This window comes from Lissotriton vulgaris, chromosome 5 (genome assembly GCF_964263255.1).
Source record: "Lissotriton vulgaris chromosome 5, aLisVul1.2, whole genome shotgun sequence".
Classification (NCBI taxonomy): domain Eukaryota; kingdom Metazoa; phylum Chordata; class Amphibia; order Caudata; family Salamandridae; genus Lissotriton; species Lissotriton vulgaris.
Window position 1 is genome coordinate 751146650 of NC_141693.1, and position 17720 is coordinate 751164369.

The 17720-nt window shown below is 46.7% G+C and overlaps 1 protein-coding gene across 1 annotated transcript in view; it reads right to left on the reverse strand.

Annotated features, from left to right (window-relative positions):
* PRODH2 (proline dehydrogenase 2) overlaps positions 1-17720 on the reverse strand; it is a 458908-nt gene that overhangs the window by 367232 nt on the left and 73956 nt on the right. Inside the window, exon 4 of the mRNA XM_086922192.1 lies at positions 4920-5003. Within this exon, the coding sequence (XP_086778318.1) occupies positions 4920-5003 (84 nt within the window). The remainder of the gene's footprint in view (positions 1-4919; positions 5004-17720) is intronic.

Here is a 17720-nt window from a genome sequence, read left to right on the forward strand (position 1 = left end):
GGGTGGACGCCGTCCTCCCTGCCAAACAGCTGGACTTCACTGTTTGTCTTCTCATGGACGAAATCGGAGCTCTCTCAGCACGCTTCGCATGCGCTGGCTTCTCAGATGCAATCGCATCTAAGGGGTGAGTGAGAGGAGGCAATGAGCCTGATGGTACAAGCCACCTTTCATGATGTCACTTCCTGTCGTGGCGTCACTTCCGGTGACGGTGTCCACCCCTTCTTTTTTTAGGACTTGTGCCCTGGATGTAATGTTACTTACGTCTTACCCTGAGCAGGGCCCGGGTACTCTGGCGTGCAAAGATCTGACGGATAACGGCCACAAATACATGACAGGGCCCTCCCTTGAAGCCTTGCTGGTGCTGACTTCAAATAACAAGCAACAGTGTAATCTTATGCAGATCTCGGTCTGCTCTGCGTGTCTCGAGCTGGCAGCAGGGGGAGGGGAGAGAGGAGGGGGCCTGCTCCTGTTTTCCTTATGTGAGCGAGCAGGAACCATCTGTTAATTATAAGCAGATGGTTTCAAAGTTTGCTCCCGAAAGGAAACGTGCACGCTTTCCCATTCAAAGCAATGGAATGCGCGCATGTGTTTGGCACCAAAGCTAAAGCAAAGGCTAAAGGTCTTTTCCTATGCAGCGCATGCGCGCTGCTAAGCAAGACCTAACAACAAATTAACAAAGTAGTCCTGAATGAAACAGAAGCAAGACCTAACAACAAATTAACAAAGTAGTCCTGAATGAAACAGAAACAGACCTATAGCATAACTAACCGATAGTTGGTTGGTGCTGCATGCTATAAAACAAAAGTGAGGCAGCAGGAGCACCAACCAATAATGAGCCAGGAAAGCAGAGCAACAGAGGAGTGAACCAAGGCCAAGCAGCAGGTGGGATTACACTTGTATATTGTTTATTACAGGTCTTACAGACAGCACATGCGCTGCCTAGGCTCGACCTAAAAAGACGAACACTACACATTCTTCTAGAGAATAGTCACTGCACACCCCTGTGTAACAAGACTCTGGTATGTCATGTTTCAACTTACTAACTACATCCAGCAAGTAAAAACACTGCTAGGATTTATTTTGAGCCCAAGCAAGGGTGATGTGGCCTTGCAGATCCGACCGGATTGCTTCTTTTAGGCGTAGGTGACACTGGTTTGCCCTTAGTTGTTACTCTTTCATAGCCAAATTAAAAATAATGCATTATGCCCTCAAATTTATCATAAACTTAAGCTCAAGCATTTCTGCTGAATGATACAGTTAAGTCTTTACAAAATGGTTCTAAGGTCATAATACCAGTAGTGGCGTTGCAAGGGTGTCACAGACCCATAAAAGAAAAAAAAATACCTCTACTGCAACCCCTTGTTTTAGTGGTAAAGAAAACAAGCATTTACAATGCAATGGCCTTGGCTTTGTTAAAGTTAGAGCCTTTTGGCATTGCAAATGGCATTTTTTTTAAAAACATAAATAAATGGTATTGTCATTTACAATGGCAATAAGTTACCATTAGAGAGTACTAGAGAGTATTAGCGGACACAGAGCCACACACACAGAAAGCCACACACATACACACACACACACACACACAGCCACAAACACACACACACACACGCACACAGAGCCAGACACACACACAGACACACACACACAGAGCCACACACACATAGAGCCACACACACAGAGAGCCACACACACAGAGAGCCACACACACACAGAGCCACACACACACACAGAGTCACACACAGGGCCGCACACACACAGAGAGCCACACACACAGAGCCACACACACACACAGAGCCAAACACACAGAGAGCCCCACACACACACACGCGGAGAGCCCCCCCCACACACACACACACACACACAGAGCCCCCCCCACACACACAGCCCCACTCACACACACACAGAGCCCCCCCCACACACACACACAGAACCCCACACACAGAGCCCCACACACAGAGCCACATACACAGAGCCACACACACACAGTCAGCCACGGGGTTTGGTGTCTGATAATGGATTAAAAGCTACCCCACATTCAACCACTGTTGTGTGTATTTCAACATTTCAATGGTTCAGTTTTCAAATTAGTCCTTAAATACTATAAGGATTGGATAGTTAGGAGAGTCGTTGCAGCGCTGTGAACAACAGGGGGGGGCAGAAAAGCATGCACAACGAGGGAAGGGGGCAGAAAATCACGCACAACGAGGGATGGGGGTAGAAAAGCATGCACAACGAGGGAAGGGGGTGCAGAAAAGAAATCACGGAACAGAGGCAAGAAGAGTCAAGAAAACGGCAAAACTCAGCGGCGCATGAAGTGCCTTCAACTCCACAGACCCCGCAGGCTCACGTGGGGGAGGGGGCACCTGCCCCCAGATCATACCGCAAGGCCTCTACTCCTCATGGCAGTGGCTGTCCTTTCGCACTCCTTGGCCTCTCAGTGGTCTTTTTGTGTTTTTACGACCGGGGGCACTGTCATGTTCGCTGTTTGCATGTTGCCACCTGGCAATGCCAACCCTATTCCCTCCCTCGCTCCCCACCCACCCTTCAAAGCCCCAGGGCAGACAGGTGCAAGTGTGAAGTGCACACAGCGGACACCACCGCCGCCTGCGCACACTAGGACTGTGCATCGGGACATGCGTGCGCCAGGAGCAGCAAGCACCGGGGCATGTGCACATGAACGCCATGCACTGTTAAAAAGAAAGAATGCACACTATATTTAAACGCCTGTTCGCAATGCGAAATCTGTGTCTGATTTCCCAGATCAGCGCCGCCCGCGTGTTGTCGGAATGAAGGAAACGCTCTTTGTAAATAAACTCTGCTCACATATTGTAGCGCCTGTAGCGCCCTCTCACTGCAAAAAGACACCCGGGGTGTTGCACTTCGTTCCCCAGGCGAGGAACAACGAGTCTGGGGAGGATAACATTTAATTTTCAGAATGGTTAAAAGTGAGTGTAGGCCGCAGGTAAAAGGCTCAGAGGGCCACACTTATTTCAAAGACGCTCTATTTTTTATGACCACGATGCCCCACTCCTCAGCAATGTACATATTGACGTGAAATGCTGTATTGGGTTTGGGGGCGTTTCGGAAAGTCAGGGAAGCAGTGTTCAAGACCCTCAAAAAGACTCTAAAATGGCAGTGCATTTCTTACATAGCGCTTTGTGCAGCAGCCAATCGTCGTTGCAGCACTGTCAACAACACGGGGGCAGAACAGCACGCACAATGAGGGAAGGGGGGGCAGAAAATCAATCACGGAACAGAAGCAAGAAGAGTCAAGAAAACTGCAAGACTCGGCGGCGCATGAAGTGCCTTCAACTCCTCAGACCCCGCGGGCACACGTGGCGGAGGGGGGCACCTGCCCCCAGATCCTACCGCCAGGCCTCTTCTCCTCGTGGCAGCGGCTGCCCCTTCGCACTCCTTGGCCTCTCAGTGGTCTGTTTGTGTTTTTACTACCGGGGGCACTGTCATGTTTGCTGTTTGCATGTTGCCACCCAGCAATGCCAACCCTATACCCTCCCTCGCTCCCCACCCACCCCTCAAAGCCCCAGGGCAGACAGGTGCATGTGTGAAGTACACGCTGCGGACACCACGGCCGCCTGCGCACACGAGGACTGTGCATCGGGACATGCGTGCGCCAGGAGCAGCGAGCACCGGGGCATGTGCACACAAACACCATGCACTGTTAAAAAGAAAGAATACACACTATATTTGAACGCCTGTTGCAATCCGAAATCTGCGTCTAATTTCCCAGATCAGCGCCGCCCGCATTTTGTCGGAATGAAGGAAATGCTCTTTGTAAATAAACTATGCTCAGATATTGTAGCGCCTGTAGTGCCCTCGCACTGCTAAAGACACCCGGGGTGTTGCACTTCGTTCCCCGGGCGAGGAACGACGGGTCTGGGGCAAATAACATTTAATTTTTGGCATGGTTAGAAGTGAGTGTAGGCCGCAGATAAAAGGCTCAGAGGGCCACACTTATTTCAAAGACGCTATATTTTTTATGACCACGATGCCCCACTCCTCAGCAATGTACATATTGACGTGAAATGCTGTATTGGGTTTGGGGTCGTTTCAGAAAGCCAGGGAAGCAGTGTCCAAGACCCTCAAAAACACTCTAAAATGGCAGTGCATTTCTTAGATAGCGCTTTGTGCAGCAGCCAATCGTCTTTGCAGCGTTGTGAACAACAGGGGGGGCAGAAAAGCACGCACAACGAGGGAAGGGGGGCAGAAAAGCAATCACGGAACAGAGGCAAGAAGAGTCAAGAAAACGGCAAGACTCTGCGGCGGTCGGGCAGAAATGGCGTCACAATAGCAGCGCCATTTTCGCATTCGGGGGCATGGTTTCGCAGTTCAGTGACGAATGACGTCACGGCGAGAAAACTGCAAAAAACACGCACCCGAATCCGAAAAGGACAGGGCTTGAATGAAGTGACTCCCCTCTCCTCCAATGGCTGGCCTCCATTTAGGAAGCCAGCCAATGGAGAAGAGGGGCGGGTTCAAGCCCCTGTACTAAGAAACATGAATCCTCGGCTGCGCGACACTGCTGCACGAGACCTAAAAAAAGCCACTAACTGAGGTGCCGTGCGCCCTTACATCCATGAACGCTGGTGCCACTGCAACCGCTGCACTATTTGATAGCTACGCTCCTGAGTGAAAGGCTTTTAAAAGATGGCTTCCTTTTGTCTGGCATTACCAGGGATTTCGAAAAAAGGCATCTTTTTAACACTTCAAAGACTTTGAAAAAGCATCTTTCATTGTTAAGTGTTAAACATTTACAAAATAGCTCATCTAGGAAACAACGGAAACATTTTGAGCACACACCATTTTGTGATACTTACCTTTTCTCCATTTAAACAGGTTACTGTTTCTGACAGTACAAATCCTCCCTCCCTTAATTTTAATGAACATGAATACTTGCAAACCTCTCCGTCCATGACAGTGACTAGTTTCTCAATGCTCAGTTCATCAGCCAGCGAAGGGTTCTCGAGGCACAGCGTCAGTTTTTTCTAAAGAAGATAATACATTTAGAATGGTGAGGTGACAGGACTATAACAGATTACATTATATTTATGGCTCACTGTATTCCGTTTTTTCTGATTTTTACAGATAAATACAGACAGAAAACAATGAGTATTCTGTCTGCACGTATTTTTAAAAGTGGTTAAATACAGAAAAGTGTGCTGCTTTTAAGTGACTATCCGTGCTGTCTTTCATGAATTATAGCCCAACAGCTGAGCTGATGGACAGTGTGGGAAATTAAAAACAGGGTCAAATGTATTTAAATAACTGCATGTGTCAATATATATTTGTGGTATAATGCTAGTATTTACCAATGGATGTGTGGTTACGTGATATTTGCCAGCTTAAATAGCTAAAACACGATATTCATCAAAGTATGATTGCGCTTCTATCAGTTAAATACATATGGAAATGTACAGTTCTACAACTTCGTTTATGCGCAAAACACAAAGTAAATATGGATAAATGCAGAAAAAATTTGTAAAAAAAGAAATAGGGATAAATACAGACGAAAATGGTAAAAAAATAAATACCATAAAACCGGGAGCCTTAATTATGATGCTGTTAATGTGTTTTTCCAATGTTTAAATTACAAAGAGCTGTTCTGGCACGTAGAACTCTTTACAATCAGTGCTAACGTCGGCACACTGATACCAACCAACAGAGACTGGCCAACTTTCCATTGTCACTTTGAGGAACACTTTGTTCGGGCAGAGATACTATGGTTTTGCTGTGCCACCAGAAAACACCAACGAGTTGTTTACTATATTTCTGGGAAATTATTCTATAACAGCCTTCCTCTAAAACAGGCCCCTCGTCTCTATGAAAGATATCGGCGTGTCCAGACGTCGAGTTGATCCACTGTGATAATGGCACTCCAATCATTGGATCTGTGGCGCAATCCCCCTTCCACCTGTTGAAGTTAGCTTGACTTCTCACTGTCTCCACTTGTGGAGAGGCAGCTATACCGAAGGCGTAACTTGGTGTTACAATTGGAATTACAAAGCCGCTTAGACCCTGTGACATCGCTGGTGCACAATGGTATCTACCAAGGATATTACCTAGTATGTTAACCACGTACTATCTCAGTGCCTAGAGGAAATACCACACAATTTCTTTGTTTATATTCCATTTCCGACAAACACCGCAAGTGCTTGTAGTCTGACTCAATTCGGGTATTGCATGCTATAGAAAAGAGACCCCCAAGAAGGTGTGCAACTCAAGCATCCCCAGGTCCAGATGTGAGACCAAGGGTGAAGGTGAGGTAAATATCAGCCATAGACCTGCAAGACTTGACCTCTATTACTAGCTTCACCGTTTTAACAAGGAAGCCTCTAATAAACACAGCATTAAAAATATGGGCAGGGGACCTCGCCACAGGGGCATTTCTCGGAGAGGCTTTAGGCCATAGGCTTTGTATTTAGGAGAACCCACGTCACAGTAGTAATGTACTGGCCAGTTGGAATCTTTAGAATAAGGAGGTGTTTTTACGCTCAGTCCCCAATGCAGGCAACCTGTGTGATGGTCAGTAATTTTTTAACATATTCTCCTGTTCCTGTTTTCACCATAGATTGGAAGTTCTTGGAAAGAGGTCAAAGAATGGGAGTCTTTGGTTGATCTGAAAACTAGTTTGTTCCATGCCACACTTTGAAAAGTACCCTAGGGGCGACAGTGCCCAGTCTCATGAATTCATAAACAACTCACCCAGTTCCCATACATTCTTCATTCATAAACGCCCCCTTGACCATGGCTGAATGTATTCACGAATATTTTGTATGTGTCATTATTGCTCGAAGAAGGCACTGTATGACCTCAAGGTACCCATTTTATGTGGCCTTTCCATGTAGCCCCCTTAGTAAACTGTAGCACTCCGCTTCTGTTAACTGGGCTAGTTGGCGACAATCATGTTGATCTGAGGGATGGACTATGAAGCTTCGACAAGCCCTTGGGGAACCACTTCATGCGGCTCTGCACACTATGAACAGGAGCTGTAGAATGGTGTTTGTATTTAGTAGGGTCAAAGAGCTGCAGCCCTGAAGTGTCTTTTCCAACACAGCCTTAGAAACGTCGAGGCACTAATATGAATGGAACTCGTTAGCATCTGTCCTGATAGGCCCACGCAACACATTTGCAAATAAATTATGGGTAAGTGAACCAGGCTCTTGATACGAGATGGCAAATATGGGAAAATATGCCCTTGACCCAGTCCTTCCTTCACGAAGGAAGCCCCAGGCCATCTATGTTACAGTTTAGATCATCATATTGTTCTAAGCTGTAACATAGCTGGCCTGACTTAGAAGCTTGAAGACAAAAAATGGCTATCCTTTGTAAGGCAAAATGATATATGTTGCTTTTAAGAAATATGAGGCCACTGAGGAGACTATCATGGATGATTTTTCATCATATTGCATACCACCAGTTACGTGCAAGTTACGTGTAAGTAAGGCAGGCCAAAGGGAGGGTTAGAAACCTCTGTTCCAACCGCACTGATGGCAAATGTTGATGTAATACCAGACTTTGTTGAAATTTACAACTCCTCTGGCTGGAGCATAGAGGGGTAGTGATAGATGTCTGTGATGTGCTTAATCCTCCCTAGGATCTTAAAGGAGAAATAGCACTTAGGCAGCTCTACAGTCTACCCTTTGTCAATGCAGGAACACTTCTATCAGTCATATCCATACCATTTGTGGCATTATCAATACCAAACCTGATCAAGGTATGGCCAACAAGGAACCAGCAGAGGAGGAACGTGTATGGTGTTTACTGGAGGCTACTATGCATTGTTGAAGCCTAGTGCGCCCACCGCCTCTCCAAACTAGGAAGCAACGAGATCAGCCTCCAACTCACCACCATCCTCAATGCATCCATCACCACATACATCTTTCCTGATGCATGGAAACATGCAGAGGTCAGACCTCTCTTCAAGAAACCCTCAGCAGAGCCCAGTGATCTTCAGAACTACCGCTCCATCTCACTGCTCCCATTTCCCGCATAAGTCATGGAGAAGGCCATCAACCATCAGCTCATCGAACACCTGGAGAGAAACAACCTGCTAGACAGTGGCGGCTCCCCCATTAGGGCGTGGGGGTGTCGCCTCACTGCTTTCTCGCGGTGCGAGAAGGTAGAACATAAACGGTAAAAACGACCATTTATGTTTCTGCCTTCTCGCATTGCGAGAAAGCAGAAGTGCCTCTGTGCCTGGTTGGGGTTGGGAGGGTGAGCGGTCCTGCTCGAGGGCAGGGGGGGAGTGGCTTGCCCACTGTTGTGGGTAGTGACTGTTTGGTCGGCCCTGGAGCCGAGCAAACAGTCAGTACCCACAACAGTGGGTAAGCCACTCCCCCTGCCATACGAGCAGGACCGCCCACTCTCCCTTTTTCTCTATGCAGATAAAATGTCCCAGCCGGGGCGCTCACCTGCGCGCCTACCAGAGTTTTGATTGGTGTGCGTTGCATAGGGAAGGGAAGCAGGAAGCTGCCTGCTGGCTGCTTCCTGCAGCAGGAACATGAGGACCCATCAGTGACTGGCCTGGAGCGGAGGAGGTGCGGTACCCCGGCATTTACTCAGGTACGTTTTATTTTGTTTGTTTATTCCCCACCCGTGACCCCCCCTCCCTCCCTCGAGCATGCCGGCCGCCGCTGCCTGAGCTCCTCAATACAGGCTTGTTGAAATCTAATGCATTATTACATTGAGAACACGCGTGTACAAAAGAATGAAACATTTTTTAATACTAAAGTGTTTCTCAATATTTCTGCATGGCGTCTGTTGCTTGGGTTTTTTCATCCTACTGTCACTGCACGCGGTCGTTGGCGCTCCCTGTGAAGTTTGTAGCTTGTCCAACGGTAGTGCAGAAAACACTCGGGCGCCTTCCCACCACAGCCCGAGAGTGGCCTCTCCTGCAGAGCCCAGATTCCCTCAGCCCTGTTACTCATCTAATATATGCCCCTCCTCCCCACCCTAGTACGGGCCAACATGCAGCCAGGCACACGCTTCATTTATGCTTTCCATTCACTGTCACGACCCTGGAGCTCTCCCCGTTGACCTCAGACCCCCAATACTAATCTGTGTCAACAGACCCTTATTGTTACGAAAACACAGTTGGCTGTTCTGCAGGTGGCTATTGCTTGTGCTGGAGAATCCTGTGCCTGCTTCCCTCTGTTTCGTGTCCACTTCCAAGCGTGACAAGTGGTGTACTTCTCCGAAACAGCGGCGGGCGTCTCCGGTGAGTGAGAGGGGCCGCTCCCGTACTCGGAAGTCGGCCCCGTCAGGTGCGGGTGGGGGGGTGGGGGTGCGGGGGCACCTAGCATGTCGGGCGGGCCTTTGCAGAGCAAAGCGGAGGGCTTATTGAGGCCTCCGGCTGGTGTTGGGACTTCCTTTGATGCGACATGGCCCCTTGAGAAAAAGGAGGGGGCGGGTGCATCGCCCATAATGAATAGGAAGCGTGGGGCAAGAAGCGCTTCTTTTCATTGTTCGCCGCAGAGCCTGTGGTTGAGACGGAAGCTGTTGATGCGCTCGAGAACACACGTGAAGGCACGCTGGGGGAGGTTCGGAGCGGGTGGGAAGAGGGAGTGAAAGCAAGGGAACCTTTTCTTATAGCTCTGGGTGGGAAAAAACAGGCAGTCTGGTTAGAGGGCATAGAGGGCAAGAAGAATTTGACACAAGGAAGCGTTTTGGAAGTAGTTCGATCCCCTCCTTTGCATGACAGGGGTTTTGGCAGACAATATGTGGAAGAGGAGGAGAGGGAATTAGCTGTAGAAGGAAATTTTGGCAGCCCTCTGCTCTTTTCGCCCACTACATCCTTGCGGGGGGGCTTTTTCAGTGGGGGGGAGCTCCAGGGGAGATGGAGATTGGGCTCAAGTGGAGGGGGGGGGGCGTGTGGCAAGGAGAGAGTTTGGGGTTTTGGTGCAGGGGAGGCTGGGGAGAGTTTCTCGCGTAGTGGTGGTGATTTTAGGGCCCCATCAGAAAGAGCTTGGGACATGCCTCTTAGAGAAGGGGCTGGGGGTTTTGTTTCAAGTTCTTTCTCAGAAATGCAAAGAGATTTGGAGCCGGCAAGAGGAGGACATGATTGGGAGGGTTTAGACATTTTTCCCTCTTGGTCAGTGTTCTGACCTACTTTTTCGGCCCTCCTTTGAGGGAGGATTATTGGATATGACTCTAGTCTATTATCATTCTAGTGCAGGGATTAGAACCACAGACAGGGCCTATTCATTAGGCACAGTAATGCACTTTCGTACCCTTTTCCTTAGATCAGGGCTTGTAAACTTACGTTAGGGGATAGATTCATTAGTATTAGTGATAATCCGTCCTTTTGCAAGAGTGCTAGTATACCTTCTATGGAGTTATGCTTATTTCGGGCCTTGTAGGCCTCAAACGGGAGAGACTCCATCTTGCTTTCTGCCCCGGCAGCTTTAGAGGCTTCTAGGTCAAGTGTAATGTTTTAGTTTCGAAGTGTTGTTTGCTTGGAGAGAACCGGCTCAGGCTGGCCCTTATCGAAAGACTGTATTTTTCTCCATTCCGAAGACACAACATCAGGCCAGCCGGCTGGGAACGTGTCATTGGTACGGGGAGGTACAAGAATTTGGTGGGCGGCAGGTTACTGGCCGTAACTTTCCATGAAAGGACAAGCTTCCATATTAGCGAAAGTATGAGGCAGCGAGTCAGTCAGTCTGTAGGCGGCAGCTAGCCGTTAGCATCAATGCTATTAATTATTTCCAGGCAGACAGTCGCCATTTTGAAGTCCGAGAAAGATCATGAAGCTGATACTCTCTTAGAAAGATTGAAGAGGGGAGAGAAATAGCGCAGAACGGCAAGAGAGAAAGAGAGAGACAACAGCCAATAAAAGGAAGGTTCCAGTGACTTGGAGGAAAGCAGAGAAGACAGAGTATAGCGGTGCAGACGTGTACTCGTGACTGCTGAGGTGTGATTCTAAGACGAGCCAAGGCACAGACGAGAATGGAACCTGGATGACTGCTGAGCCCCGACTTCGTGTCCATAAGGTGACATCCGCCCATGACTCATAGTGCGCACATTCTAACCTTTTACTTTTCTTTGCAGGATATATGTCATAGTATAGTATTGTGTTTTTATGATAATTGTAATAAAATACCCCAGTTCTTAGTGAACCAACATGTGCCTCGTATTCTTGGTCAATCAGAGTAACCTGTTCTTCTAGTCAGGCATTGTTTTCATGAACGGAGGTAATTCCCGGTCAGGTAAGAGGTGACTGAGCAATGAGGGAGAGAGGGACCCCTTGATGTGTAGAATACTGGATACATGCTTTAATTTGGCAAGTTATGGTAATTCCTGTTATTGTAGTATCATATCCCGAGTAGCCAATGAGAGATTCCTTCCAAAGGTATTCATAGGAGAGTGATCGTCGTTGGTAAGCGGCGTTAATGAGAACACTGGGGGGGGACACCAGTGCTTAGGTCCGCCGGATTGTGGACCGGGCTGTGAGGAAGAGAGCACTAGGGCTGCAGACCGGTGTGTAGGCACGCAGGATTGCGGAGGTGCCGAGCGAGCACTGGCTGTGGTCAGTGTGTAATGGTAAATAATCAGAACTGCCCTAGGGTAGACTAGTCTGGGCCTAAGTTGCTGTGAGACTAACTGGTATGAGTGGGATATTGTAGAAAACCTATGCGTGTATATTGCTATTTCCCCATCCTTAGGTACAAGATATATACATATATGCCTATTGTAAATACGTCCTAAGAAAGGAGGTGATTACGTTCCAACTGGGTTGGAGGTGCTCTAAGGAGCTGATCCCATCTGGTTCGAGAATCCGGTCGTTACATCTGGCGTCACGAACTGTTTACGAAACCTGTGTGCGCTGTATTGTTTTCATCTTGTTGTTGCGCTCGGCTCGTACGTATTTTCTTTTGTATTTTATTTGTTGATAGCTGTGTATATCTTTTTTGTGTGCTACAATGTTTTTGCGCAAATCAAAATCTACCTTTAAATTACCTGTTGAAATTCCCGGCTGGGAGTCAACGCCTTACAAGGCATTGGCCCGTGAGTGGGCCGACTCTACTGGTTTGAGTGAGAATTGGACATCTTGTTTGGAGCAGGCGGAGCCTGCTGATGTGGTTTCTTGCTTGCAGAAGGCACCGGTAGTGAAGGGTGATGAGCTTCCTATTTTAGGTCGCAGAGGTTGGATTGTTTTAACTGCATACAGAATTCTTCATGAGAAATTGGTGCAATTACAACAACGATTTGTGGACATGGAAGAGAAGTTTGTTGAGGTGTAAAATGCGCATACTCTTTTGCGATGCCAGAATAAATTGCTTGCCGACAAACTTGAAACTTATCAGACTATTGCCGAAAGGGCTGCTGTTCGCATTGCAAAATATAAGTATAAACACCGTCGTGGTCGTGTTTGTAAACGGAAGGTACGTCTGGTCGTGGCGAAAGCCGGACTGGATTGGAACCCCGACGAATGGGATGGTAATATCTGGGACTCGAATGATTCTGGCTCCTCGGCTGAGGAGGCTGATAAGCGAGAGTCTTCTCGCTCCGGACGTGATTGTAAATCTACTTCTTGTGACAAAGATGATGATTCTAGCGGCCGTGGTCGCTCTTCCCATTCTGATGACGTATCTCGCCCTGATTGTTCTTCTAAATCTATGGATCGGGCTCCTTCGGATGCTCGTCCGGAGGTTTCTGCACACCCGGTTTTTCAGCGCAAATTACAACAGGCTCCTGGTAATCCAAATGGTATTCATATGGATAGTATTGAAGACTTTACTCAACAGGAAGTTAGTGACATTTTACAACGATTTAGACAACGGCCTGGTGAGGCCTTACTTACGTGGATGGTGCGCCTTTATGAATTAGGCGCTGCAGGCATCTTGTTAGATGCAGGAGATGCCTTGAGATTTTGCTCTTTGAGTTCCGATTCTACTGTACAAGATCATTTCCGAAATTTTAATGGTGTTGGCCAAATTAGTCTACTCCAGCTGGCGACTGATGCTGTAACCATAAATATCCTACTGAATCTGACTGGCCTGTCATGACAAGCCGTGGTACACTTTGCGCGATGCGGCGCAGCGATTGAAAGAGGAGGTGATGAAAACTGCGATTTTTCTCAGTACTGCTGACAGGTTGTTGGATGGTTTATTGACATCTTCTGTGCGGTATCGCATTATCCGTTCTTCCCCTGTTGCTTATAAGCAGGTTATGATGACTTTGTTGATTAATCAAACTGGCAATCCTTTATCTATTGTGCTTGAATCTGTTCGTCAGCTTGGTGAGTTGGGTGACTGGTTTAAACCTGAGAGACAGTCCAGACCGGAGGGTCGTACTGGCGGAGATTATAAGTTCACTAGACGTGATATGTTTCTTGCCCTATTAGCTGATGGTGTGAAAAAGGAAGACATTGATGGTGAACCTAATAATCGCTTGTGGGACATGTTTCGCAAGCGTGGTCTGGATCGAAAGGAGGGTGCCCCACGTGTGCGTAAGAATGATTGTGATCGTGGGTACTCTAATGACAGTGATGATGACAAGCGTCGTGTTGATTCTGATCGTCGTGCTGATCGGCGATATGAACGTGATGTGTCCCCTCGTCGTGAGAAGGAGAGGGGGAGAGAGGGGGAAAGAGAAAAGGGGAGAGATGATCGTGGCTACAACAGATATAGAGACGAAAGGGATCAGTCCCCTGAGTTGAGGAAAAGGGAGGATCGACACAGGCTTTCCGATCGTAATTCACAGTACTATGCAGATGACAAGAATCCATTTCGTAATGGAGATGGATATGAACAAGATGTTTTGATACCCAAGAAACATGAGAGCATTTATCCTGATTTGTCCTGGTTGACAGAACGCAGTAAGAATGACTAGGAAATAGGTCAAGCTCCAGTACGCAGGTGGGCTCACAAAGACAATAGACCCTATGTAGATATTGAAATTTTTGGGAAACATCGTAATATCCAAAGGGCCCGAGCATTGGTAGATACAGGAGCGGAGGCCACTCCTATTCATGGTAAATCAAGGAAATTCAAGGGCCAATTTTTCATAATTACTGGTTTAGGTGGAAAGGAAACTCCCGCAGTGCAAACTACACTTGAAATGAGAATAGGCAGAATTCCCTGAAAAGAATATTCTGTATTAGTTGTACCACTTTTGGAATATATAATTGGAATTGACATTTTAAAAGGAATGATTTTGCATTTAGATGACGGCTGTTATCAATTTGGAACTAAACACTACATATCGTCCAGACCCGTACGGGTTGGTTGTTTACGAATGCCCCCCATAAAAATCCAGCACGCTACGAAAGTTGCTTCTCAGAAGCAATATCGTATTCCAGGTGGCCATGAAGAGATTAGTGCCACTATTCAGGATTTGGTTGATGCAGGAGTTATAACTCCGGTTACTTCTGCTTGGAATAATCCCGTTTGGCCGGTGCGCAAGAGTGATAATTCTTGGCACATGACTGTTGATTATCGCGAGCTGAACAAATATACACCCCCTTTGACTGTTGCGGTACCAGACATTATTACCTTAATTGAAAGAATCCAAAAGCATCCAGGTACATGGTATGCGTCCATTGATATTGCTAATGCTTTCTTTTCAATTCTGATTGCCCCTGAGTGTCAGGAACAATTCAGTTTTACATGGAATGGACGTCAAATGACGTTTAGAAGTCTTCCCCAAGGCTATGTACACAGTCCTACGATCTGTCACCGGCTGGTGGAGGAACATTTGTCCGAAGTATCTGTACACCCGCAAATTCAGGTATGTCACTATATTGACAATATTTTGATTCAAGGCGAAACCCAAGATCAAGTTCAGACCCAATTAGATCAAATCCTTGAGTGCTTACGTGAAAAAGGTTGGGAAATGAATCCTGATAAGCTACAAGGTCCATCCCAGAATGTAAAGTTTTTAGGTATTAATTGGCATGAAGGTCACAGAGAAGTGATCCCGCAGGTTTAACAAAAAGTTTTAGATTTTGCAGTCCCAAGGAATCGGAAGGAAGCCCAGAGCTTCATTGGCTTGTTCGGCTTTTGGCGTCAACATATTCCACATTTGAGTCAGATACTGGCTCCTTTATATCGAGGCACTCGCAAAAAGAACATGTTTGAATGGGGTGAACCACAACAGAATGCGTTTAATCTGGCTAAGGAAGCGATTCAGTATGCTTTGGATCTGTGGCCTGTGTGCGAGGGTGATGTGGATTTGAATGTGTCCGTGCAAGGTCTTTATGCGAATTGGAGTCTGTGGCAAAAACAAGGCAAACAAAAAGTACCATTAGGTTTTTGGACTAAAAAGTTACCTGAGGCTGGTGAGCGTTATACACCTTTTGAGAAACAGTTGCTTGCATGTTATTGGGCTCTGGTGGATACCGAGCAATTGACTTTGGTTCATGATGTAATTTTGAGACCTGAAATTCCTATTATGCAGTGGGTTTTGAGTGCGCCGAAAACTCATCGAATTGGACATGCTCAAGAGGCGAGTGTGATTAAATGGAAATGGTATATTCAGGACAGGGCACGTGTGGGTCCGAAAGGTGTGGCAGCATTACATGAGCAAGTGGTGCAGGCGCCATCGAATGAGACTGGGAGTGATTGCTCCTTACCTGTAGTACAGGAATCTCCTGTTAAGTGGGGTAAGCCATTTGATGATTTGTCCGCGGAGGACAGAAAACATGTGTGGTTTACGGATGGTTCAGCGAGGTTCATTGGAGAGAAACGGCATTGGAAGGCAGTGTCCTATAATCCGAGCACACAAAAACTGCTGAGTACAACTGGTGAAGGAAAGAGTAGTCAATTTGCTGAATTATATGCAGTTTACCAAGTTTTGAAACAGGAATTACCTGGCACATGTCATATTTTCACTGATTCTTGGTCCACAGCTAATGGACTGGCGGTTTGGTTACCAACTTGGCATTCTCATAATTGGGAATTGCATTCAAAAGAACTGTGGGGAAAAGAATTATGGCAAGAAATTTGGGAAATGCTCCCACAAAGTACTGTGACAATCTTTCATGTGGATGCTCATACCCCGATAGACTCCCTTGACAAATTCTTTCATAACATTGCAGATGAGAAATCTAAAATTGCTGAGGCAGTGGTGGACATGCAAGATTCTGATTTGGCGGGATTGGCGAATTGGGCCCACCAGAAAGCAGGACATTTTGGAGAGAGAGCCACTAGCAGGTGGGCTGCCGATTGAGGAATTTATATTCCTTTAAATTTCATTAAAGATACTATTCTGCAATGTCCTATATGTCAACATTCTAGACAACGAAAAGTACCACAAATTGTTAAAAGCCATTTACATCGAGGAAAATTGCCCGCTCAAATTTGGCAGATTGATTATATTGGTCCGCTCCCTATGAGCAAAAATTGTCAATATGTTTGTACAATTGTCGATACTTACAGTGGCCTTTTAGTGGCCTTTCCCTGCAAACAAGCCACCCAAGTGAATACCATTAAAACATTGGAATTAATCATGTTATATTATGGCGCTCCATTTCAAATTCAATCTGACAATGCATCCCACTTTCTTGGAAGATTGGTACAGGAATTTTGTGCGGAAAATAATATTGAATGGAGGTTTCATATTCCATATTATCCACAGGCATCAGGCCTTATTGAAAGAATGAATGGTTTGCTTAAAGAACAATTGCGAAAATTAACTGACAATAAGTAAAAAAATTGGAGAGATCATTTGTTTCAAGCATTATTGATTCTGAACAATCGTCCCTTTCTGAATGCTGAATCTCCTTTAATGCGTCTGTTTCCCCCAAATGTTGATGCAAAACCCAATACCATTGTTAATACTGTTATGTACTGGGAAATTTCCCCCGGAGCCCTGGCTCCATGCAGAGCTACCCCAGGTTCCGCAGGCTTGGACCTGCATGCAATGAATGACACTGTAATTAAGAGTAAAGATCGAGCCATTCTTGAAACCGGAGTTGGTGTCTGTATACCACCTGGAAATTTCGGACTGATTGCCCCTAGATCGGGCTTGACCTTAAAAGGTGTTTAAGTACTCGGAGGAGTGATTGACAGTGATTATCAGGGAGAGATTAAGGTTCTCCTGCTGAATAGCAGTGAGGTTGATTTATCGATTCAAAAGACTGACCGAGTTGCTCAATTGTTAATAATGCCCGTTTTCAGTGGTGAGATTCAGAAAGGCACTGCCCCAACGTTGCTAACTGTGCGAGGCCAGAAAGGCTTTGGCTCTTCAGACAATCCTGGAGCGAGAATATGGGTGCAATCGCCTAAGAATCCCCCTGAATAAGCTGAAGTCATTGCAACCGGTCATGACAATACCATATTGGTAATGAGACCAGGGAAAGATAGCTGGGAAGCTGTCCCGGCTGATAAATGTTACCTACGAGAATGAATAATGCCTGTATTTGATTTTCTTTCAGATCATTCTCTGGACTGCTGCTGCAGGATGTGCCGGCGTTGGACTCCTTTTGGCCTGCTACGTCGGGAGAGGAGGGAACCCACAGACTTTGGTTGATTCGAAAACCCGAGTACCGCGTTCTTTCGCTGCGTGGGATTCATCATCGAACTTTTGGACAACTCTGGATAAACGAGTTACTAATTCTCCGCATTTTCGCCTGACACCTATGCGTTCAGTAACTGATATTCTAGCGACCTGCTTGGTTGCTGTCCCTGCCTCAATGGAGACCCTGAAGCATATTTTCAATATATCGAATGCTCGACCCAATGTAATTCTCGGCGTTTTTG